Genomic DNA, 26,166 nt, shown 5'->3' on the forward strand with positions numbered 1-26,166 from the left:
TGCGTGGGTTTTCTCCGGGCACTCCGGTTTCCTCCCACATCCCCAAAAAACCATGCATGCTAGGTTGATTGATGACTCTAAATTGCCCATAGGTGTGAATGTGAGTGCGAATGGTTGTTTGTTTCTATGAGCCCTGCGATTGGCTGGTGACCGGTTCAGGGTGTACCCCGCCTCTCGCCCGAAGAAGGCGGGGGTAAAGAAACCTGTGCATGATTTTTGATTAACACTTCACGGAAAATGTCCTCCAAGTCTGGAATGACCCATGTGCACTTTTTTTTTTTTGGGGGGGGGGGGGGGGGGGGGGGGGGGGGGGGGCATGTTTTTTGGTTGTGACATGTAAAATATGTGCCGAAGCTTAATAAAGGTGGTGCACCACTGCAATAAAGTCCTATTATATTAGCTGGTGCAGGTGTACTATCCTTTGCGGCCTAATAGCGTGGGCCAGCTTGTGTCCTTTGTTTTCCATGTTGCACTAGTAGCGTCTACCTGTGCTGGCCCTTTAAGGGGAGAGTTCAATCGAGGCGTGTTTCCTGCTGCCATTGACTCAAACAGTGAGTGAATCTGGCGTCCTGCGGCTGAACGAGCAGCACACACACGAATCGGCTATTTTCACTTGCCGCGCAGGTATATTTGAAATGTTTAATCTTAGATATTTTCATCAGAAGATGAAGTGGTAATTGTTATTTATTTATTTATTTATTTATTTATTATTATTATTATTATTTCTTTTTTTTTTTAAAATCAATGGGAAGCCGCTTGCCTGGTCAAGCGTGGACTTGTTTGTCAGCCGGGGTCAAGGTTCGCTCCTCCGCGGGTGGGGAAAGATCTGCAGCAAGCGCCCGCGGATGAATGTCTCATCTCTTCCAGAAAGGGCGTGAAGGAAGGAGCCCGGGTTGCTCTCGGCGTCGTCGTGGGAATGAGCTGCCGCAGAAAAGGACCGCAAAGTGGAAATCAACGCCGCTGATGACAATGTGACTGCGACCCTTTTTCTATCGTTTGCTCTCTCTCTCTTTCTTTTTTTTTATTATTTTTTTTTTAAATTTTTTTTTAAAAACCCTAGAACATGCAGAAATGTGTCACGTTGCTCAGTGAGTAACATCTGCAGGATTAAAATTATTTTTTTTAATTTATTTTTTTAAACGTAGCTGAAGTGTGCTCGTCAACAAGCGTCATGTCGGCGGTGATGATCAGCAGCAGGAAGGTGCGGAAATGGGAGAAGCTGCCGGGCAAGAACACTTTCTGCTGCGATGGACGAGTGATGATGGCCCGCCAGAAGGGCGTCTTCTACCTGACCCTCTTCCTCATCATCGGGACCTGCGCCCTCTTCTTCGCCTTCGAGTAAGTCCCTGGATTTTCTATTATTTTAATTTTAATTGTTTATTTTTGCAATCGCCATGCCACTTATTGACCGAAACGTTCCCGGACACATCCACAATGCTGAATTTAGAGGAGTTGGAAGTTGAATGGGACAATTCATCTCGTCACATGTAGTTAATGTACTTTCCCTGATATCTGGAATTTCTCTGACACATCTCTACAAACACTGAAGCAGTCCACTTTACACAAACAGGCCATCGTGGGCTTTTCAGGGTACGCTTCACATATCGACAATCGGGCCCAGTTTCAGCATTTTCCCTTGTGATCAAAGTCAGCAAAGGCCTGATTATCAGATGCCTTGAAAACATTATTCTGCGGTGTGGGGAGTGATTCAAAAAAATAATAATAATAATAATTCCCCCCCCCCCCCTTCCTAAACACTCTGGGCCGACAATCGTAAATGTTGAAGATGTTCAAAATGGTTTTGAGTATGTTTCTGAAAGATGATCCTGAGTGATTATCCTGTGGTGTGAGGTGTGTTAGCAGTGATTTGTTTTTTTCCCCTCCCCCATCTGCTCGGGGCTGACAATTGTAAATGTTAAAACGTTTCAGTATTGTTCATTTTTTATTTTTTTTTGCTGCGGTGTGGGATGTATTTAAAAGTGAGTTTTACTCCCGATCTGCTCGAAAAACAGTTGGGACCGTCAATAGTATACAGGAGACCTGTGCAAAATTTCCGATTGCAAAACTTTGCGTGTGTGTGTGTGTGTGTGTGCTCAATTTTGGTAGGAATTTCTTTCCTCGTCATGCTTGGGGTTTCTCACATTTTAAAAATCAGTTAATAATCAGGTGACGTGTAGCCTCCTAATGTGATTGTTGGGGTCCTTTATTCTCAGAAACAAGGGTTAGGGTTTTGTGTGTGTCTATGTGGTAATGAATGTTAATATGTTTAAGAATAAAATCTGGAAAAAGAAAAATCTATTTAACTTTTTTATTTTATCAATATATAAACTTGGTCAAATGTAACAAAACACCACCCTAAGTTTCAAACAAATGAGCAAAAGACAGTTAAAATAAAGGTATACAATTTTACAACCCTAATTCCAATGAAGTTGGGACGTTGTGTTAAACATAAATAAAAACAGAATACAATGATTTGCAAATCATGTTCAAACTATTTTGAATTGAATACACTACAAAGACAAGATATTTCATGTTCAAACTGATAAACTTGATTGTTTTTAGCAAATAATCATGAACTTAGAATTTGATGGCTGCAACACGTTCCAAAAAAGCTGGGACAGGGTCATGTTTACCACTGTGTTGCATCACCTTTTCTTTGAACAACATTCAATAAACGTTTGGGAACCGAGGACACTAACCGTTGCTTCTTTGTCGGTGGAATTCTTTGCGATTCTCGCTCGATGTACAGCTTCAGCTGTTCAACAGTCTGGGGTCTCCGTTGTCGTATTTGACGCTTCATAACGCGCCACACATTTTCATTTCACATTGGGAGACGGGTCTGGACTGCAGGCAGGCCAGTCTAGTACCCGCACTCTTTTACTACGAAGCCACGCTGTTGTAACGCGTGCAGAATGTGGTTTGGCATTGTCTCGCTGAAATAAGCAGCGGCGTCCGTGAAAAAGATGGTAAACAGTAAATGAAATATTGCAAAATACAAAGTTTGACGCAAACTGCAATAAATTGCACAAGGAACAAAGATAAACAGTAACCGTATTCAGATGTATAACGGGCACACAAACACGCCACCTATTGCCTAAAAGTATAGAGACACGGCAAGGCACTGAGAGCCACCCACACCCAGAGGTGCCACAGAAGATGCCATCAGTGAGACCACCACGACCTGGTGGGGCTCCCCACATTGTGCGGAGCCCTCGCTCCCTCCCCCCTCGGTCCGGGGAAACTGCAGGATGACATCCCCGCGGGCACACCAATCGCAGCTCCTAGCGTGGAGGCTCCCGTGAGGAAACAGTGGAGTAAAACCTTCAAAGGACAGGATCAAAACTGAAGGGCAAAAGGAGATACAACAACATTGGATACAAAAAATAAATAGATCAATGAATAAGCAAATGAGTCGATCAAAAAATGTCTAAAGAAATCAGTTAAAATCTGAAGCAAAAACCTTGAACCTCTTGTTAAAAGCATCAACACGAATAATCTTCCATTTGCCCTATTTATCCGAAGTCAAGTTTTAGTACAAATGATGCCGTTTTAAACGGCCTGGTAATTTTGACGCGTCGACTTGGAGAACCCCTCGGAATTTTGGCCCTTACTAGCTTATTAGTAGATATTTTTAACTAAAACTTGCCAGAAGCAAAGGGTCGAGGAGATTTGTTGAGAAATAATCAAGTTGTTTTTTTTTATGACAGGAAAAACACAATTTCTCCGGAACCCATCATCCCTTTTTGAGAATCCTTGCTTGCGTTGTAGTCGGGTTGAAGCGGCCACTCCGTCCACATTCAGCATTTTGCCAGAATGTCATTGTTGGGAAATCTTGTGTGGTTGCTCGAAGGAGCATGATAGAGATGATAATGATGGTGCAAGGCTCTGCGCAGACTAATAGCTGGAGAGTCGTTAGTGTGCCACGTTCATACCACTGTACAGCTCAGCGTAATTATCTCTGATGGAGGGATACATATTAAGGCTGAGACCTGCGTGGGTGTAATCTTAAAAGTCATCAGAAGACCGCATTGCAAAGACATTTTGTAAAAAAAAAAAAAAACACCCCAAGGCTTAACATTTCAGCTAAGCAACTATTTATATTGTGTAGTTAGCGTACATGCCATCATCGAAGTTGTTGTTCTTTACCAACACAGGTGATGGGAGTTCATAGAATCCTTGCAATGCAAAATCACCATATTGTGTGCAAAGTCGAGCCATGAGCCCCGCCGGGCCGAGAAGCGCGGAACAGAGCAGACAGTGTCCTCCTGACTGGCTTTGATCCAACTGCAGGCAAGCCGACGTGACGTCTCTCTTTTGTTAGCAGCTGTGGGCTCCGTTTGTAAGGGAACCTCGCTTTCGTTAGCGTTCAATTGTGGAAACGGGGGGGGGGGGCCGGGTGCACAAATGGAAAGGATAAACGGCAAGAAAGTGCGTCCAGGTTATTTGTTTGCTTGCTGGGCTGAATCGATTTCTTCACAGCTCTTGTGGGCTTCAAATGTTAGTTTTATACCCTCTGGCATTATGTCTATCCTTTGCTTTGGACGATTACTGATACCGCGTTCCAAGAAACCAAGATAGTCTCAAATTGTCCTTTTGTTTATACTTTGAAAGCAGTAGTCTCATGTTAGCATTGTGTTTGTATTGTGCTAAGTGTGTTGAAAGACCTTAGCAAAATTCAAGCGCTCTAAAAGCATGGCCATGCGTATATTTAAATATGGTATTTCTTCATGGCGGCTTTCACTCATCGCAGAGTCCATCTATAGCGATTAATAAATGGCACCCATATCAAAACACTCTCTCGCGTCGGGCGACAGCAGCCAGCGTGACGTCGCGTCCCCCCAGGTGGGCCTTTGCTCACCATTCTCAAAGTTGATTGGCTGCCCCGATCTGGTCTGAAGACAGCACTACGCAAATAAAACGAATACTACTGCTCAATCCTAGTGGTCAACCGTATTTTATTCACATTTGACTTTGTTCGCATGAAGGTCGAACCCTGTCATCTTCAGGTGGGACATTTCCCACTTTCTACTAGCCCTGAATGCAGCATCAGAGGTGCTTGCTTTGGCGAATGACGTGTTGTGACGTGAGACTTTAAAGCAAGCGCTTCTTTCTGGTTGTGCATTAGTGAGCACGCGTGTGTTTAAAGCCCGTTGCTACGGTGCTTGGCGGAAGCATAAGCGCGCGTCATATGTTTGTCCGCCCCAGGACGTCGGAGCTTCTGCGCCTCGCCTCTGTGCGTGCGTGTCACCGGGCGGAAGCTCTCGGTGTGTCCGGCTGTCCACTCGGGGCGTGTTGCGTGAGGAAAAGCAAAGAGGAGGAGGAGGAGGCGGCGGCATGCAGGGCCAAGCCCGCAGAGAGGCTGCACATCTTGTAACCGACACCAGAGCCTCCTTCAGCTTCCTGTCCCCCGGCCGGCCAATCGCAAAGCGGCGGGTGGGCTCTGCTCATATCTCAGTAAACTGATTTATGCCTTGCTGCATTTATCCAACACACATCTACAGGCTTTGTCACTGGCTTCCTCTGGAGGTGTCATTTGTTTGTTTTTTTTGCAGTCAGATTTTTCTCTCTCAATTACTTTGTATTGATTTTTTTTCCTTCTTTTTTTTTTTTTTTTTTTTTAAGGTTGCCAGACAATTCGAGTCCACTTTTCCACACGGGGAAAAAAAAAGTTTAAAAAAAAAAAAAAAAAATGTTTTTTTTTTTGTTTTTTTTTTTACGTGGGCTATATTAACTCACCTAGTTGATCATTATTCTTCGTTTCACTTAGTGGACATTGTATGACGCAACCGCTCCAATCCTATATTTAATCTCATAAAAAGGCCCATGACCGCGGCTCGCATGTTTTCACGCTCTCATATGGTATTCAAACATTGCATAACAAGAAAGATGGATTTAAACTGGGGGAACAGATTGAATCCTCTGAAGCTTCAGACGCGCCGCTTTCATACACTCTGGATTAGGTTTTCAAAGAGTTTTGAAGGACGCCTTCATGCAAAGATGGAAGAGCTGCCATTGAAAGTGCACATTCTCGTTTTTTATTTTTTTCTCCCCCCACACACACACACACATTGTTTGGGCTATTTTTACACCTGAGTCCACAAAAAGCCTTACAAGAAATCTGATAAAAAGTGTTATCATTCCCCAAGTCTAACCGCTTTTCCGGCGGTACTGTATTTCTGCAATCTTTGAATAGTTTCATGACCATCGAAACTCAGAACTCTATCCTGAGCTCTTTGCTGAACAAAATCACCTACTTGTGATTTTTGTGCTTTTGAGATGCCACCATGCTAATAGGAAAGTGATAATAGGTGTCAAAGAAGTATCTTAAAGTGATGCATTTTGACTGTTCTAAGATTTTTGCACATTTGGTAGGAGTTAAGTTTAGCCAGGGTTGTTAGTGGAAGTTAGTCTTTGATGCGCGTTTTTTGCTCTGCTAAGTGACTATTAAAAAGCTCAAGCTAACAAACGACGGATGTCTGTCAGATTATGAAGGTGACATACATGTGCACTTGAGATGCATTTCTTTTTTAAAATCAAATCATCATAAATCCATTTCTTTTTTTCAAGATAATGTTGTAAAATGAGCACCTACGTGGTCCCTATCAACCCTGTGAATAGGGCAGGTTTAATGTATTTATTTGACAAATATATCTTCTGTTGCACTTAACATTATTCAATGCCCGGTGTCAATTATATTTCTGTACAGATTTGAGAAGTTTGTAAATAAACCAGCAAAGCTTGTGTGAGGTTTCAGCTGCTGTGAGCCGAAGAAGCTCCACGCTCATCAGATATTTACCGAGGTGCATTTGCGACGGGACAGTAGTTTTATTTTCCCCATTCCAGCCAATGCCCTAGAAAAGAAACAAACAGTCAGAGGGTACAAATGTTTATAAGACGCCGTTGTTTCAGGCTAGAAGCCCCGCTGGTCATGTTCCGGCACAGCCAGTTGCATTATGCATGACGGCAGGACTCCGGCAAGTCGGGCAGCGCTTGCAACCGTGAAGTATTCATATAGATGTATGAGTCACTGTGGTTTGACAATGTGTTTTAAACCTGGGTCCAGTGTGTGGTTTTATTTACTTATATCCTACCTTAAGAGGCCACCTCTAACTGAAAGTAGATGTTTACAAAGTACACTATATAAAACAAAATTTGCTCACTCTGACATGAAATTAGACTAAACATTTCCTGTTTTAGGTCAATTGGTATTACCAAAATCATTTCTAATTGCGAAATGCCAGAATAATGCAATTTTTTTAATAACTTTATTCAAAGTCAGAAGTGTACATGCATGGCCACTCCAAAACATTGAATGTATTACCCTTAAGCCACTTTGTAGCCAGTTGGGCAGTATGCTTCGGGTCAAAGTTTTTACTTCCTGGCTGATGTCTTGAAGTTGATTCAGTATTCCCACATAATTTTCTTTTCTCGTGATGCCGTCCAGTTTGTGAAGTGCACCAGTGCCTCCTGTAGAAAAACAACCCCACAACATGATACTGCTACCCCTGATTTCACAGTTGGGATGGTGTTCTCAGGCTTGCAAGCTTCCCTCTTTTTCCTCCAAGTTCAGTAACAGTAGTAGTAGTAACAGTTAAATGTTTTTTTTTCGTCAGACGACAGGATATGGCTCCCAAAATGAAGTTACTTGTACCCGTGTGCATTTGCAAACTGTAATCTGGCTTTGTGATGTTTCTTTTGGAGTAAAGGCTTCTTCCTGGAAGAGTGGCCTTTCAGCCATGTCGGCACTGTACTCGTTTCACTCTTACTAGCTTCAGCCAGCATCTTCACAAGGTCTTTTGCTTTCGTTCTTGGGTTCTTGGGAAGCGTGTCCTTTTTATATCGTGTATGTACAGTAAATATCTCCGGTTTCCTCCCACATTCCAAAAACATGCATGGTGGCTTAATTGAAGACTATTTGTGCCCTGCGATTGGTTGGCGACCAGTTTAGGGTGTACCCTGCTCCTCGCCCTGACTTGGCTGAGATAGGCTCCAGCACACCCGCGACCCGAGTGAGGATAAGTGGTACGGAAAACGGATGGATGTTTTGCTTGCGAGGAGAACCCTGTGGCTCAAAGTCCCTGGTAGACGCACCCTAACCATAATTGGGCGAACACGTGGAACATCGATGCGGAACGTGTTTGTTGTGGCTTTTATGGTTGCAATATAAACGGCTGATTGCAGGGTTCTCAGCAAGGTGACGTCCATTTCTAAACGGTACAGAATTACGTCGGCCAAACCATATGCAAAGTTCAAAACATTATTCAAAGATGGTATATGGTAGCTAGGAAGATGCCTACTTGATGAAGCACCGTGTCACGTCACATGATATGTCAGTTCAGGAAGTAAAATAGAATTAACTACGTGTTTTGCTTTTTGTGGCTTTTTTTTTTTTTTTTTTTTTTTTTGGCAACGCTTTAATCCAAAGAAGAACAAGCCCCAACATTAATTATGTTTCTGGTGACATAAGTTAAGATAAGCTCTTTTGTTGTTTGAAGATTTTACAGTGGTTAGCTTCTATTTCCTCTAGTGCGACGACAAGAATGTTAGAAAGTAACACGTGAAGCACATTTGCGACACGAATCACCTTACATACGCGTTTAAATTAAGGCTGTCAAAATCAAAATATTTTTTTTTACCTTTACATGAAATTACAGTTTTATCATAGGAGCAGTTTGACACTAAAATGTTGTTGTTTTTTCAGATAATAGATAGTAGCAAGAAATATTCTCAATTCACGATAGAGCAAACCTCTGAAGTCGTGCAGTTTGGATTTCAACAGTATATTTGGGGGGAATTTAGATTCTTTCCCACGGGAAAATTCGAGGTGGACCAGCATCGCTGAACAGATTATGTTCAACCTTGTATATAATAATGACTCATTGCAAGTAATTTAAGGTATTGATTTGCCACTGAAGATGGAGAATAACTCTCAACACGCACTTTAATAAATTGGTGAAATGCATCTGACCTTGCACAAGACGCCCAAATGACGACCTAGCAAGATGAGTGAGAAGAGGGCGCACTGATAAGCTCAAAAAGCCTTACAGATGAAATCCCCCCCCCCCCCCCCCCCCCACCCCCCTTTAGGTATAGAGCGGGTGATTCAGTTCACTTTTTTTCCTGCTCACTGTGTGAATGATGACCTCATAGTGTCACCGGAGCATCGTCAGCCTGCTCCTCGGCTGCCCAGGAAGCGCTGCCGGCAGGAAGCGCAGGCCTGACGGGAACCGATGATAGCGCGTGACTCGGACGACGGCCGCTCAACTAGCGGCGTTGTACTTCATCAACGGGCTGCCTTCTGACAAATGGCCCACGCCTCATTTAGACGCTCGGTCCAGAGGAAGTGACTTGCAATCTGTTTGAACGCTGACGTTTGTTTCGTATTATGGGAAAATTCAAACAGATCAGACCGGTTCTGCAGTTTTGAGTGTGTGCGTGTGTGTGTGTTTAGGTATTCGGGCTTACTTGTTAATCAGCACAAACTGGTGGACTTTGATTCTTTGCTGCGGTTAGCTTGCTATGTTTTTCGTGGTGGATATGTTCCAGAGCCATCCCCAGCAGGTGAAAATCTGTGATATACAGTGGATATAAAAAGTCTACACACCCCTGTTTCCACCAATAATGTGACCTATAACCTGTACAACTTAATTGATTAAAAAAAAAAATAATAATAATAATCTTTTCAAGAGAGGAAGTAAAAAAAAAAAAAACTAATTTGGGTACACAAGCGTGCTTACCCTCTTTTAACTGGAGGTGTGGCTGTGTTCAGAATTACATTCCAACTCATGTTCAAAGTGGAGTCAGCACACACCTGACACACCTAAAGTGCCTCTAATTAACCCCAAATAAAGTTGGGCATTTCTAGTAGGCGTTTCCTCACATTTTGGCGCTTTCTAGCCGAAGTCTAAAGGTTATGCACTAACACTCACTGCTATTTTGAACTGTTCATAGTTCCCTCCACCTTGTCTAAGGCCTCAGATCAAGCAGAAGAAAAACAGCCGAGTTGCTATCATCAGTAGCCGGGTGCGTCGCTTTAATGTTCTGCGCCGGAACGCTGACTTCAAACTATTCCGCACGAGTCCTCGTGTCTTATTTTATGAATTGTTTATATTAATTTCAGTTTACCCCTTTTCCTTTCCTTAAAGATGTTGAATAATAATTTGTTTTAATATAATTACTGTATGATGAATGTGAATTTTACACAGTTCTTGGCGCCCCCTAGAGGCCACGGCACCCTTAGCATTTACTAATCTCGCCCTATGGGCGAGCCGGCCCTGCAGCCACCTCCCAGTTATAAGAGGGTGTGCACACTTGTGCAAGCATATTATTTCAGTTGTTAAACAATAATATATGTATCGTAGTGTCCGTGTGTTAGGTTTGAGGCTTTAAGAGGAGGGGGGGGGGGAACCTGGTGGGTTGGTATGCGACGTTGTCATGTCTGTGTGAGTGTCTGGACGAGAGCGGTGGCCCACAGCAGCTCCTGGGTGAGTGTGCTCATTGTGTTTGTGTTCTCCGAGTTGTCGAATAAACCTCTCTCCTTTCCCACATGCAAAGGCATTTGCTGAGACGGTACACTCGCCGGCCACAACATTGGGTAGACCTGCACAATGTATTTGTATTAACAATGAAAACAGTCCTCAATTGTAAATGACATTTTACCAACAATATGTTACTGTGTCGTTGTAGCATGAAGAGGTTACTCTAATCACATTGCAACATACATTTAATATGAGGAAAAACCTCCATTTGTGCTGCAGTGCACTTTTATAAACCAAAACGTACAAAAAGCTTACGAACATTAACGCAACTGTATGTGATATGATACACTTGATATACTTTGATGATAGTCAAAAATGGATAACGTGAGGAACGATTGGTTGTATATGGTTTGTTGTGAAGGTGTTAACTGTGACATGAAGTGGTATTTGAGAAAATGAGGACATTTTTTTGCATTCAAATTAAATGAAACAAATGGCAGCGCAATGGCCGAGTGGTTAGCACAGTGAAAAGGTTGAGTGTTGGAAGACAAGAAATTTGCCATAGCTGTGGATATGAATTCATTAATGAAGGGTTTATTTTGAACATGGTAGTACGCAGCAAAACAAGCAAACAAAAAAACTCAAGCATGTTAGAAAGAAGCGCATTGAATCCTACCTGCTCTTCACTGCGCCGTTGAAATTGAAATGTCCTGTCCTGTCATCACGCACTATGAATGGTTGTGTGTCAACATTTTTCAGCCATGTGATTGACTGGCGATCGGCTCCAGGAATGCGATGAGCTGTCTCGAGAATGGATGGACCCAGGAACTAAAAATGCTCAAAACCTCTCTAACGTTTGCAGCAGTGACGTGCAGAATTTCTACTACCAAACCAAAGAGAGCAATTTCCTCTTTCCAGCCCAAATTGATGCTGCTGATGGCACGGCTTCTTCTTGTACCGCATATTTAATTTATAACATCGGTTAATACTTATTTATAGCCAGATATTCATTAGTGCGGTCGTTAAAATCCTCCCATATTCTTCTCCCCAGGCCGTCACGAGCGTGCACGTAAGCGAACGCTCAGCTCCTTGATGACCCACAATAATGCAACTTGTGCAGGATGTGCCACAATAACTAGAAATGCAATTTTAATGGGACATTATGACTACATTATCCATGCTACGTGGGAGGTGGAGGGCAATGCCAATGGTCTCTCTCGCTCTTCTTTGCATAGTAGCAGCTGCTGATAGAAAATGTGCAACAAAAACTATGTCAGAGGTGGCATAAGTACTCTGTACTTAACTAGAAGTACAAATATTCGTGTAGGGTTACCGGTCAGTGATATACAATACCTGATTTGATAACTTGGCACAAGGGGGAAAAAAACACAGGCAATCATTTACCTTTTTATTTTTTATCAACTTGCATTGTGCTCGTACTGAGAAGGAAAAAAAATAACTGGACATGCTACGAAAACATGTTCGCATTGGTCTCCTAACGTTGTGAACTGACTTAACAGAAAATGCTAAATTAGCTAACAAATAACAGCTGACAAAATAGTTTTTACATTTTTTTTAAACGCCAAAAGCTGGTGGTTATTATTAGCCTTCTATGTCCCATATAAGATGGTTTTATTGTTTTTACATCCTTATACTAAACAGTGGTTGACTTCTTTTCACACAAAATGAAGAATTTTGAGCGGCCAGCGTCCTGGTACGGATGGTGTGTATTCATTGAGGTTCCGCTGCACTATTTGGTCGTGCCCGGCCTGGTGATTTATGCTAAGGTGTCTCCAGTCCTCCAGATTGTGAGGGCAGGGTGGCATGATGTTATTTATTCCCAGCCCCGACTTCATGCTGTCACACTTTACGACCTCAAGCCCAGACCAGCGTTGGACGATATGTTGTTCTGCCTTTTTACGGTCTATATTTATGGATGGGAGGAAAAGGTGCATCGCACTACTCATGCTCTTTTTTTTTTTTTTTTTTTTTTTTTCCCCCCCTCCCCTCCCCTTAGATGTCCGTACCTGGCTGTCCACCTGTCCGCCGCCATCCCAGTCTTCGCCGCTGTGCTCTTCCTCTTTGTCATGGCCATGCTACTTCGGACCAGCTTTAGTGACCCGGGGGTCCTTCCTCGAGCGCTCCCTGAGGAGGCCACGTTCATCGAGATGGAAATCGGTGAGTTGATGTGGATTTCAAACACTGCACATGAGATTTTTTTTCCGTTTTTTTTTTAGTGCTATTATTTCAATCTATTATTATTTTACTTGTTATTAGTATATTTTCTGGTTGTTCTTTTAAGTTATATTTAAACTCAAGTTTTGGCTTTGAAATCAATTAACAATTGTGATTTCAATATCAATCAAAATAATTGCCCAGAATGAAACCAACCCATACTGATAACTAAAGAAGGGAAAAATCTATTTTTTTAAATTTTTTTTTTTTTTTCAGTTCAGAGTACCCACCCTTTTTGGAGTCCTGCTAAAGCTAATGCCCCCGCGACCCGACCTCGGATAAGCGGTAGAAAATGGATGGATGGATGGATGGATATTGGGAACTGCTTTGAAAACGGCTGGCAGTCAGTGAGATCGTGGCATTTCAATGAGAAACATTTGCATGCAAAGTTGCTGGTTAAACATATTTCGTCTTTTTTTTTATTTTTGTCCGGCATCTGTGGATGTCGGTGCACAAACATTCTCATTATATCGCTTTCATTTCATTATCCAAATCAAGTAATGGCGACTAATGCTTTACAAATAAACCCGAATCCCCATCTCTCCGAGCAATTCCATCCCTCACTCACCTCAGCTGCTTTTTTTTTTTTTACGACCAGGAGAGTAAACCGTAGCGCAGTATTTTTTTATGCAGGAGACCTTATTGCTTCCCCCCCCCCCCACACACCCTGCACGCGTGCACGTGAGGCTGCTCGGTCTTTGTCTGCGTGAAAGATTCGCAGCGTCGTTCAGCAAGCCATCTCGCTCCGCAAAAGCGCCGGCGGGCGGGCGGGCGGAGACCGGCGACAAGGGACGGCCGTGCGGCCGCCAGCCGACGCTCTCCTCTCTCATCAGCACTGTGACTCATTCAGCTTGATGCATGACAAAAAAACAAAACCAAAAAAAAAAAAAAGCCTCACGGTTGAATTATCCTCATGATGAGCTCCTGCAATTTCGTCCGTTTTGAGAAATGGAGCAGGACATTATAAAGTCATCAGCGTGCCAATTGATGAAAGTGAAGCCTTGTTTTTTGCCACTCATCGCTACTGTGGAAATAACAGCCAGCATTCAATAATATTATTTGGAAATGTTCCCAATTTTAAAATTGGCACAATGATCTCAGTGTGTTTGCCCGTCGAACTGAAAAACGTCCTCCCGCGCACGCGATTGTATCCTCGAAAAATAGTTTGTCTCGTTAATCGGTCATTGGACAAAAATACAATGCAGCCGTTTCCATGGTACGAGTGGTACGCAAAAGAATCAATGGATTAAATACAAACAAAACAAAATTGAGAACCATGAATCAAATCAAGTCTAATATGAGAGCTGTATCAACAATTGTGCTTTTACAAAGATAATAATGCTTTTGCGAGGTCATCAGTCCATCGGTCGTGAAGCTAATTATGCAATCATTTTAAATGACACCAGAGGAGTTTCTTTATTAAAAACAATAGTGTTTTTTTTTTTTTTTTTTTTTTTTAGAATGGTTTACTGGCACCGGAAAATTGATTTTATATAGCAGTTCCGATCTCGGTCACAGAACAAATGAATCTCGTAGGTCAAGGTAGCGCCGTAATCATATTTCGGCCTACAAGCGGAACAGGCATCAGTCTCCCAAGTGTTTGCTCCCGCAGAGGCGGCCAACGGGAACGTCCCCAGCGGGCAGCGACCGCCGCCTCGAATCCGCAACGTCGAGATCAACAACCAGATCGTCAAGCTCAAGTACTGCTACACGTGCAAGATCTTCCGGCCTCCGCGAGCGTCCCACTGCAGCATCTGCGACAACTGCGTCGGTAAGCGCCAGCTGAGCCGCTTTCTTTTTTTTTTTTTTAACCATTCCAAGCAGAGTCATTGCTTTTGATTCAAGTGTGGCAAAAAAAAAAAAAAAAAAAAGAGCCAGCGGTGATCCCGGCGTCCTCTCTGCTTTCACGGTGGTGACTTATCAAGACAGATTTACAAATGGATCTGCAAACTGACGCTAACCTTGATTACAAATAATCGAAGATTGTGCTCCCTTTTTGTAAACACACAAACGCAACAGTGGACAATGACTACTTTTTGTACCCAAGCACGTTCGTACGTATCAAGACACAGACGACCTCTTAGTCGTGTTCCGCATTCTGAGTTTGATGAGTTCATCATCTAATTCGGTTCGCTTTTCGAAATCTGCATGCCGAGTTTCTGTTTATGTGACCACAGAAAAGTCGTTTGTTCTCTTGAGGAAACGTTTGCAAATCTATTTTGAAGGTATGCGGCTCGAGTTCACTCGCTGGTGCTATTGTTGTTCGCGCTCTTTCTAAATCGGCTGACAAGCAGTTTGTTGTAGATTTTAAAAATAATGATTGACCTTTTATTTCCCTTAGGAAATAATGAAAATAGAAGTACGATGTTTTAGGATCAAAGCTTTATTTGCTGTACAGTGGACCCTCGCATCCTCGCGGTTCGGCACCTTTTCTTCTTTTTTGGCTAAAAACGAGGCCCGACGACGCGGGCAGGCCTGGCATGAGTCGTCCCTCCCTTATTCTAGTACCCGGCACGCAAAAGCACCTTCGTAATTCCACTTCGGTCTGTTTCCACCTTTTCTTACAACACAAATAATTTGGCCTCTACTTTGTGAGTCAACATGATGATAGCAATAATGACAACAATTCTTGTCTTTATTATCCACGTCCCTGTTTTAGGCACACTAGGTATACTTTTCAAAATAAGTCTTGCTTTGCCCCCACCGTCGGTTGTCACTGTAGCGTGGCTGCAATAAAAGGCCTTCTTGGCAGAGGAATCCAAGGCCGCTCATCCTGCGCCGTAAAGTCAATCATGGATGTCACCCACCCTCTGAAGCCCGAGCGCCCGTAAACGAAGCTTCTCTCCAAACAAACTGCCGCGCCTGCCCGCTATCGTCCCCTCGCGTCAGTAATCTCGTCTCGTACCGTTCGCCTCTGTGTTTGCCATCAATTGTTTTGAGCGCCTAATCGGGGAACAGGGAAGGAATGTTTGGGCAGTCACCAATGAAGATTATTTCTTTTTTTTTTGCAGAAAAATAATAAGAAGAAACAAAAGTTGTTGACGTTGACAATAGATTTGAAATAAAAACAATCAAGAGCTCAATGAGGTGTAGATTTTCAGCGAGCGAGCGGGAGGTACCGCCGTACACTCGTATTACTCGTAAGAAACTAAAAACAAAATAAAAGAGCAGGATTTAGTCAATTTAATCGAAACATTATCGCATTTACTCTTATTATGCTTCATTCGTATTTGCACAACGCATGCACGTTTGAGGACACCTTCAGCAATAACAAAATGCTTGCTTAATTTCATACTTTATTGCTAGAAGACCAACTACTCTATTGTATTTAAAAAAAAAAAAAGTGAGAGAATACAGTGTAAAAAGTGAATTTTCCATATGCGGCCACTTGATTCATTGTAAATCCTTCGTGGTGGTGTACCGGAGAAAAATGCTCCACCTCGTGTTGCCTCGCCTCTGATTCTCTTCCTCAAAAGAGGCGAGGAAAAAGGAAATGAACACTAAATATAGACCGCCGGTTTACAGAAAGCAATGCACAAGGCCATCCTTCCAACAGCGGCTGATTTGGGTGTATTTTTAACCATCATCTCCTTTGATGACCCCCCCACACCCCCCCCTCCCTCAAAACAAAACCGCATTCCGCATTTTCACCATTGTTTTGATCTGTGCCCCCCCCCCCCCCCCCCCCCCCTCAGACCGTTTCGATCACCACTGCCCGTGGGTGGGCAACTGCGTGGGCAAGAGGAACTACCGCTACTTCTACTTGTTCACGCTCTCGCTCTCGCTGCTCACCATTTACATCTTCACCTTTGACATCGTCCACGTGGTCATGCGTGAGTATCCTGCGGAGGCGGCGGCGGCGGCGGCGGCGTGTTGGAGCGAGAAGGAATGTGACGAGACGAGAAGGGCGAGCTTTACCCACAAACGCATGCGGCTGTGACCTCAATAAGACCGGCCCTGAGGCACAACATGATGTGCATGTGACAGATTTTTCACACTAGCTACATTATTTTTTGTCGTTTCTTTTTTTTTAAAACCCCACATAGTTGATACATGAGGGCCAATTTTTTTTTTGTAGCTACACATTTCTGTAGTTTCGGTTGAGAGAACAAAATCTACACTGAAAAAGTCTCACTTGTGTGTGTTGTTTGTTTTACAGGTTCAGTGGATGACGGCTTTTTGAGCACTTTGAAGGAAACACCTGGAACATATCCTTTTTTTTTTTTTTTTTTAAACTAATACAATGTGAATACTATAGCTCGCCAGACATGACACTGGCGGCGGCGGGGGAAAAAAAAGAAATTGTAGCCACAATATAGATGTGATGTGTACACAAAATGTCAATTTGTGGCCACAAAATAGGTGTAACGTGCGGACAAAATACAAATGTATTCGTTTCATATCATTCCCCGTAGACGACTTGGACGTCTGGGTAAGCAAATGCAGCGCGAAACGTCTGTTGCCGTTCCCTTGACTCAAAGTCGTCACCGTGCTGGAGGTGCTGGTGTGTTTCTTCACGCTGTGGTCGGTGGTGGGCCTGACCGGCTTCCACACTTACCTGATCTCGCTCAACCAGACCACCAACGAGGACGTAAGTCTCCGAATATTTCTCGACACGACCCAATTGTTAATTCTTGTCATCGGTCCGATCCAGAACATGTAAACTCCACACATATATCATTTTATTATCATATAGGCAATATTTTTTTCTTTTTGAGTGTATTTCTCATGAGATTGAAAGCCAAGATCCAGTGCGTGTGTGGCTTCACATGGCTGGAAGGATAAACACTGACAGGGCGTAAACACGACCGTCTCTAAAGAACCACTCCGCTTGTTACCATGACGACGGCACTGCCTCCCCCACAAGCCAAGGACAAAGGGTCAGCTGAGTGTAACTTGTTAAACATCAGCCAGTAGTCCCCCCAAAAAAATAAAAAAGAATATGAATGTTGGAGAATACTGAATATAGTTTGTGTATGAAGACACATTTTGTTAGGATTTGAATCTTCTGTCTTCCTATTTTGTAATCATTTTTTCCTAGCTCTTTTTGAAAGCCCCTTAAGGCTACTTGGGCCCCCCCCCCCCCCTTCAACATTTCATTCACTCCGAGACCACCGACGTCTTGACGAGGGAGACGTTGCCAACGGAGCAGCTGAGTCATGTGACAAATTGGCCGCAAAGCGCTTTGAAAGCTAAAAACGGCCTGAAACAAAAGAGGCCGGGCACCATCTGACAACACAAACGGCTCCTCTTGTTTAAAAAAAAAACAAACAAAAAAACAAAAAAAGCGCAACTGAGCTGACAAGACAACGGAACGCACGCTCGTCCGGTTTGGGGCATTAGGGAGAAAATGTGGAGATGTATTGATTGATTGAGTAGGGGTAGGACAGACGATCAATACGGCAAAGTGGGTCTTATCTTTTGTTATACACTATTGATACACTGCAGTTAAATAGGCAAAAATATATACTGCAATGCTTGTTAAGAGTTTTTGTGGGTCAATTCTGGATGCTTGAGGTTGTGCTCTTCCAATAAAGAAGTGTAAACGGGTAGAACATACTTATTTATGCTTTTAAATCATTTCATTTCTTATTAGTTAGATAGATATTAGTTATAGGTAAAAAAAAAAACTACAGTGGATATAAAAAGTCTACACACCCCTGTTGAAATGCTAGGTTTTGTGATTTAAAAAAAAGGTTTTGAACTGATTTATTTGATTATTATTTGTGTATTTATTTGATTTACGTCACCAAAATCTGGCATTTGAACAGGGGCGTATAGACTTTAAAAAAAAAAATATATATATATATTTTATATCCACTGTAAATGATCCTAAGGACCAGACAGCAAAGAATAATTTGTTTTTAAAAAAAGGAGTAAATCATTCAGAATGTTATAAGAAGAGGGTAGTCGGGATTTTGAAAATACTCAATTGTATTTAAAAAATAAAATAAATAAATAAATAAATAAATAAAGCTGCGTTTTAGTGAGATAAAGTTGGGATATTGCAAGAATAAAATTAAGGAAAGAAGAGAATAATTCTGTTATGGGTATAAAACCACAACATTATGAGAATAAAAAAAATGCTATGAGAATGAATTAAATCAAATAAAAATATTCCTTTTTTTAAATAAAAATGTTATTCAATATTTTTTTCTTGTAAAATTACAATTATTCTATGACTTTCTTCTTATCGTAGTATTGTTTTTCCTCTTTCCAGTGTGGTTCTGCTACTCCTTTGTAACATTCAGCGGTCACATATTTATATATAAAGTTTTTCCACCATCAGTAGTACAATCACCAACACGACACGTTTTGAATGCATCTATTATTGCGAAATTGCCTCATGTCATATACAGTACTATCTTCATCGTGTCCAAAAATAAGATTTTTAGTTTCTACTGTATGACTGCGTCACTGTTGACACACAAGGATTCTGCTACGAAGCAGCGGAGACGATACAAGTTGGGAGAATAGAACATACGTGTAGGGTCATTCATATTTCTGTCAACAGAATGACAGCAAAGTCATCTTGCGTTGTCTCGGGTTCTGACAAGGAGCAGACGGGCGACTTCGATGAGCGGGCCAAGTTCTAAATGGCTAAAAAAGCAAGAGAGCGCAGTCATACTTTCCCCATTTCTGCTTGAATGATTAATTCATACTTTTTTTTTTTTTTCTCTTTACACGGACGGGAATGGCTGGCCTCCTTTCCGCCCCGTTTCATGAGTAATGAAGCTGTTTCATTTGCACCGACGGTGCGCGTGTGACGACGTAACAATGCTCGTCAGCCCAGCTGTTTTCCCGTTTCCGTAGCTGCAAACGGTCTAAGAATAGATTCATCGATACCTGCAGGGAACAGGACGCCTGCCAAAATATCTGCGGGGGGGGGGGGGGGTTTGACAGGGGGATGAAAATGAGAGGAGAAAACTGAATATAGTAACTGTAGAAGATGGCGAAATCCTTGACTATTAGTGAGTAAGGGTAACACTACAGAACCCATTGTTCTGAAAGTTCTTTGTAATATTTTGCCCCTCTCATACAGTAAAGCTACATATAAAGTAACCAACATTTTACAAACTCTTCTGTGTGGTTCAGCAAAGTTTAAAACCAGTGCAAACACAATAAATGTTTTTTTTTTTTTTTTTTTTTTTTGTACGCTGACCCATTTGTTGCCAGGCAGAGTTCTGAAGGGCTCAATCATAACTTCCCCAGAGGCCAATGAAATAAAGATTATATCATCAAGCCACGGCCACTTTACATTAGAACACGCTTGCGGGAACAGGAAATAACCCTAACGCCCCGAAGGAAATTATTCATAAACAAAACTAACAATCATGAGACGTTTATATATCCATGTTAAATTGTCAGTTGACTCACTACTCTGTATCAACTATAGCAAAGCACTTTTTTTTTTATTTTTATTTTTTTAATTCGACAAGGCCATGGTGTGACTAAATGAAGCTCCTCCCCCTCACTTCAACGTAGTTGCTTGGTCACAAGATGGCACCCAAGCAATATTTTTGGATTAGATGTGGTGTGCAATTGGGAAGATTTTCAACGAATTACAGAGGATGAGTTCTGCGCCCCCCCCCCAAAAAAAAAAGGTCACAAACGGATTCATATTTGTGAACTGTAGAATACGTAATACAGCAACTAAATCATTTAGTAAAGCTATGCTCAAAAAATAAATCAATAAAAAAAAATCATGTGGGACACTGCAGCATTCCCACTTAAAATGAATATAAATACAAATAAAAAAGAAATATATAATTTCAATATGATTGACATGATGACAATCTCATTCCTAATCTGTATTAAATACAAAATACATTTTAGAAAGAGAAACTGCTGGGAGTAGTCAATTGTAGAGCATAGGTGGAGCTGATTTTGTGACATCTCGTGTGTACTGTACAATAAAGGTCATAGCTTTTAGTATTCCTCAAAAGACACAAAAGTGTTTTTTTTCCCCCTGTCTCTTAATTTCACAATGAATTTTTGACTTGGCTTCTCTGTGCATTTCCCCCCCCCCCCCATTTTTAATAAAATAAGCAGGAGTCATTAAATCCTTGACGAGATCCTTTTTAGTAGGTCAAAGCCCAGCCTCTGGGAACAACATCTAAAAATAGATCTCTGGCTTTTGAATAAGGTATAAGCCCCTGGAAAATGTTTTGCAAAGGCCCGCTGAGCGCGGCGCTCTGTTTTCGGCGAAGTGACAGCTTTTTTGGCGAACCCCCGTTTAAAGCCCACCTGCAATCGGTGACACTCCACGATTTCCAGACAGTATAATACATTTTGATTACATTTCAACACATGCTAAGCTTCCTGCAAAATGCCACGGACGGACTAATGGAAATTAGCATGGCTGTCACAGCAATTCAAAGCTACTTTAACACGAAGCAGCAACACGTATAGTACAAAGAGTGCACGCAACACTCACAGGCATATGATAGCTCATAAAAGTGAGTTAAAAAATAAAATAAAAAAAATAAACAAACATTTTCTTGGAAACTAAAGAAGTAAAACTTTGCTACAATTTAAACTAGTCAGTGTTAGAGCTTGCATAACAGTGTAAATGTACATACTGTTCCCAGGGAAAACAAAAAAACTAAACGCACAACCATTTATGTCTAAATCGCTGGCAACAAAAGTGAGTACACCCCCTAAGTGAAAATGTCCAAATTGGGCCCAGTTGTGAACGGGTAGCAGGTGCGTTCAATTAGTTGACATCGCTTTCATACTGGTCAGTGGAAATATTATTGTATTGTATTGGTGACTGTATTGCATTTGCATTTATTCTTCTTTTTTTTTTTTTATTTGTTTTTGTGTTCTGACAGATCAAAGGATCCTGGTCAGGGAAGAACCGAGTGCAGAACCCCTACAGTCATAAGAACATCTTGAAAAACTGCTGCGAGGTGCTTTGTGGGCCCGCGTACCCGAGGTACGGCCCAAGACCATACAAGTCAAGTAGTCCGGATTAAATGTCGTTCTTATTGATTGAGGTGCTTCTCTTCCAATAAAAATGGATCGACAGATAGCCCCCAAAACATTTGAACAAAGTATATGTGTGTTCTTTGGACAATTGACTTTATTTGAGTCATATTTGCTTCATCGTTTAAAAGAATTATAAAGTACGAGTACGAGGCCCGAGTTGGAAAGAACTCATTAGCCTAATAGCAGAATTGCTAAAAAGTCATTTTTTAAATTACATTTTTTTTTCTTAAAAGTACACCTTTTTACGTAATTATATACCTTTATTCTCATGGGAGTATTCTTATTTATACTGTTTTTCTATCAGTAACATATCGTTACATGAATTGTATTTTCCCAAGAAAAAAAATGGTTTCCGTGACTACACTTTTTTTTTTTTTTTGGTAGTACTGCAGCTTGATTCTTGTCTCTCGCTCTCGTTTGTGGGCGGCTCGGTTCGACTGAGCCATTGCTGTGTGTTGCTCTTTAGCGTCTTGGATAGACGGGGCCTGATGCACGAAGATTCGCCCGTTTCGACATCGTCTGCCGCACCGTCTTCCTCCTCCTCGTTATCCTTCTCCAATAACAGCAAGGCAGCGCCACCGACCACCGTGAGCACAACGCACGCACGTTCACCCTCCCCCACGCTCACGGCTCCCCTCGCATCCGACATAAAACGCAATCTTAACCAATGGCAGGAAAGTGTGAGTGTGAGAGAGTGAGGGAGAAGAAACGCATCCAATGTGTGGCTCCGAATCCATTGAGGAGCGCGGGCATGCGCGGAAAGGAGGCCTTGAAATAAATCCAGCCAAGAATTGATGAAGACATGGATTAGCGTTTGTAAGACGTGAAAAAGATGGCCTTAATTACCGCACCAATTTAAAATAAAAATTAAAGCCCAATTTTCATTGATCCAACGTACGTATTGATGATTTTCGATGTCTGTTGCTTCTAGAAAACCCGGGCGCCGCTCATCCCAAACGAGCACACGCCCGACGACGCCGAGCCGGGCATCGCCGGCTCGACGGAACGCCAAGACGACGACGACGACGGCGACCGTCCCCCTTCGTCCTTCGTCCCGCCTTTGGCTTCCCCCGAGACCGACGCCGAGGCCTCCGCCGCCAAGGACGACGACCACTAGCCGCCGTCCTCCGAGTCCTGCCCGGGGCGGGAACTCTCATAATAACTCGAGGCCGACCGCTGCGCCGGCGACTCGTTTCCTCTCCTTCCCCTACGTGAGTGACGCGTCCTCCTTCGGGGAGAGGAACGATTTCACGGAACGTCAGCATCTTCCCGTCTCCCGAACACTCGGCTTGACAAGTCTCGCCGAGGGAGGGCAAAAAAGTCTGCATGAGAAACCCACAGGAGCTCCGATCGGATGACTTTTGTCCCAAACCTGGTATTAACTCGAAAGCGAGCGGCCAATATACTCCAAGCGAGCGGCCGACACGTGTCAAGCCTCATTCAGTAGCGTCCCCTCTTTGCGTCGTGCACACGTGACACGCTCTATGCAAATCGACAACGGCTGGACGAGCGGTCGCTGTGTGTAGCCGACGCATTCAGGCAAGTTCAACATTTGATGTTTTATATTACGTTAACTGCTGCATTCAGTACTGTTACTAGCAATGGAAATGCCTGTCTTTCCTTCCTTCCTTTTTTTATATCCATAATTGTTCAAGGGGTGTATAATATTCTGTGACACTGGCTTTACGCACGATATACAGTATCGTCACCATTTGTGCGCGCGTGCGTGCTAGCTAGTAGCAACTGTGCCTTATAATGGACGCAACACGTCTGCAAACGGAGACGCCCCAAACAGTGTTTAATAAGAAATGTCAAGATCCAAACTCTTAGATGGGAGAGCCACATACACCTTGAGGTGAAATTTCAAGAAAGAAAAATACAATATATAACCTTTACAAGTCATTTTGAACTTTTGAACTGTTCAATGTCGCTTATTGTGCATTTTCCGTTCGCCACAGTCCAATACCCCCCCGAACGTTTTGTGAGTCGTGTTTATTAGGTTTCAGATTGATTTACTTTCTTGCTGTGAGTCACATGTAAAGGTTGAGACTCAGATCCTCCAGTTCACAGGCGTGGCGATCAGAGTTAGCTTAGCATAGCATACATTTGGGGTAAAGAACGAGGTTAAAAAAAGTTTCAAATCTGCCAAGACTGCGGGCAAGGGCGTGAGAGGAAATGACACGGAAGAGTCCCCCCCCCCCCCCCCAAACCAGAAGTCAGCTGTAGTACCATGACTGACTCGTGAGAGGCAGCAAAGTGCCACAGGGCATTCAGACTGCTGCAAAATGGAAGAAGAAGAGAGTAGCAGTACAAGAAGAAACGGAAGACATCTCGGCTCGGCCCGTCTCGGTGTTTACCACACATCGTAAACACTTACGATTATTGCCATGACCATTTTCCCAGCCGATCGGGAAGGAAAAATCACTCAACGCACACCAGACCACGGGATAATCGTCGGGGATAATCTTTCAGAGATGTCCGATAATCGGGCCTTAGCTGACTCTTATTGGAAAAGAAGAAGAATGCTTAAATTCCGACCGATTATCGAAGTGCGTACTAGGAGTTGAAGGACTAAAGATTTGTTTGTAGTCGATGATCATTTGGTGAAAGTAGAGTTGAAATTGATTCATCGGTAACTGTGTCGCCATATCGGCTGGGCTTTTCGCTGCGCCACGCAGCGGGCAAGTCGGAATTCCTCTGTAACTCGGCCGAGTGCTAATCAACTGCGTCGACTTCAAACCTTCGTCGTCAATTCGGAGTAGTAAAGTGACTCGTGGGCTAATCTGCTCAACCCCTCCTGTGCCCGGCTTTGGACCGACTAGGCCAAAGCGAACAGAATCAGTCCGTCCCAACTCGCAGCAAGAAAACCCAACAAAATGATTGTTCTTAGGAAAAAAAAAATAAAAACCAATAACAAGTAAAGCCATTTTTTAATTGTACATATATTTACAAGTGTGGATGCAGTGAAAGAGGCAAAAGAAGCAAGGTTGTTCCCGAGCGCCGCCTAAAACCCAAATATCACACTCGAGCCAATCTTCCCCCAGGAGTCCAAAAAAACAAAAATGTCGCCTCGGTTTTCAGTCTTTTCATTTGCATGGTTCCAGTGCAGGTGGTCCTCGTGGCTGTCTTTACTGCAGGAAATAAAAACCGGAGGAGGAAGATGAGCGCGAACGATGAGGCGCTGGAGTCACAGGAGGAAAAGGTGTGATCAAAGTCAGGCTCGTTCTTGGTGTTGAAAACGATGTTAGCGAGTTTGTGATTGTGCGCCGTTGTGTCGTATGCGAGAAAGAACAAGTGTTAGTGAACTGTACGTGTGTAGAAGTGAGAAGTATCGGACCCTGCCGACAGACGTGGTCGAAAGTGGCCATTTTTAATATATTACTCACGTCGGTTAATTTCTATTATACAGCAGCCGAAGTGGCGAAGGAATTGCTAATTTGCGAAGTTTGGTTATCCCTGGCAGCTGATTTTCTTTGTGACACGATGTTAAGAAATGAGGACCGGTATTGGAGCCTTTTCATGAACCCTAACTATTTCTTTTTACTATATGAGGGAAAAATTAGAGATTTGGATAAGCGTAAATGTATGCGACTGATATTCATAACAGTATCCAATATTTCCTTTAAATGGTATGTATGATTTTTTTTTTTGGGGTGATAAAATGCTGTGATATAATATATATATATATATATATATGACATCATGTATACAGTAATCCTTATGTTCACTTCGTTTGGTCTCAACACTGTGATACTACTGTGTATTTCATTCCAGTTACGCCATTTCTTTTTACATGTTAAATATGTCTTGTAAATAAAACCATAGTCTTATTATTATTCATCTTTCACAGTTGATATTTTGAAACTCAAAGGCACATAAATTGGAACGTCATCAGCATAACATTTGAAAGGAAAAGGATTTGTCCTAGGCGCCACAAATACACGGAGAAAAGCAGTGGCCCTAAAATTAAACCCAGTGGCACCCCACACAGCCTCATTCATGTCAAAAACAGCACTTTCACTGGTTTTAGGATGAAATGATCAATGAAATGTTTTTGGTAATCAAAAAGGGTTAGTCATTTGACTTAGCATCAAACCCAGAAATTACAAACAATATTATTATGAAAATAATTTATTTTCTTTCATTACTGATAAATGACTCAAATGCATTCTGGGAGTTACTTTTTCCTTTGCAAACAATGTTCAATGGCACTATTCTATGTTAAATGACCCTAGTGAGGATAAGCGATGTAGAAAATGGATGATTTATTTATATTATATATTGTGAGTTGAGATAACCTTAGTAAATTCCATTAGATATTGTCTGCACTAAACGCAATGATTATAGAGCTCATGTCCATTTTCTGTACTGTATATAATCAGTAAATAAAAATTTTTTTTTAAATTTTTTTTTAAAAGAACAAACTGGTAAATGTGAGATACAGCTAGTTACTTCAAAAAAA

The 26,166-nt window shown here is 42.4% G+C and overlaps 1 protein-coding gene across 5 annotated transcripts; it reads left to right on the forward strand.

Moving 5' to 3' along the window:
* The first annotated feature begins 510 nt into the window (after positions 1 to 510).
* zdhhc9 (zinc finger DHHC-type palmitoyltransferase 9) lies at positions 511 to 26,154 on the forward strand. 5 transcript variants are annotated; one of them, XR_009790578.1, is made up of 12 exons: positions 534 to 624; positions 753 to 971; positions 1,146 to 1,338; positions 12,496 to 12,656; positions 14,326 to 14,484; positions 16,409 to 16,546; positions 16,873 to 16,919; positions 17,200 to 17,304; positions 21,548 to 21,651; positions 22,171 to 22,291; positions 22,379 to 22,520; positions 22,636 to 22,779. XR_009790578.1 is itself a non-coding variant. In XM_061788331.1 (11 exons), exons 3-11 carry the CDS (start codon positions 1,172 to 1,174, stop codon positions 22,819 to 22,821), a joined length of 1,188 nt encoding a protein of 395 aa, XP_061644315.1. In that variant the 5' UTR covers positions 536 to 624; positions 753 to 971; positions 1,146 to 1,171; the 3' UTR covers positions 22,822 to 22,960. The 5 variants fall into 5 exon arrangements, 4 of the variants coding, with proteins under 4 accessions (XP_061644313.1, XP_061644312.1, XP_061644315.1 ...); XM_061788331.1 differs by lacking the exon at positions 22,379 to 22,520 and having other exon boundaries at positions 536 to 624; positions 22,636 to 22,960; XM_061788329.1 differs by lacking the exons at positions 22,171 to 22,291; positions 22,379 to 22,520 and having other exon boundaries at positions 511 to 624; positions 868 to 971; positions 22,636 to 26,154.
* The last annotated feature ends 12 nt before the right edge of the window (positions 26,155 to 26,166 follow it).

The sequence above is a fragment of the Phyllopteryx taeniolatus genome, chromosome 10 (assembly GCF_024500385.1).
Source record: "Phyllopteryx taeniolatus isolate TA_2022b chromosome 10, UOR_Ptae_1.2, whole genome shotgun sequence".
NCBI lineage: Eukaryota > Metazoa > Chordata > Actinopteri > Syngnathiformes > Syngnathidae > Phyllopteryx > Phyllopteryx taeniolatus.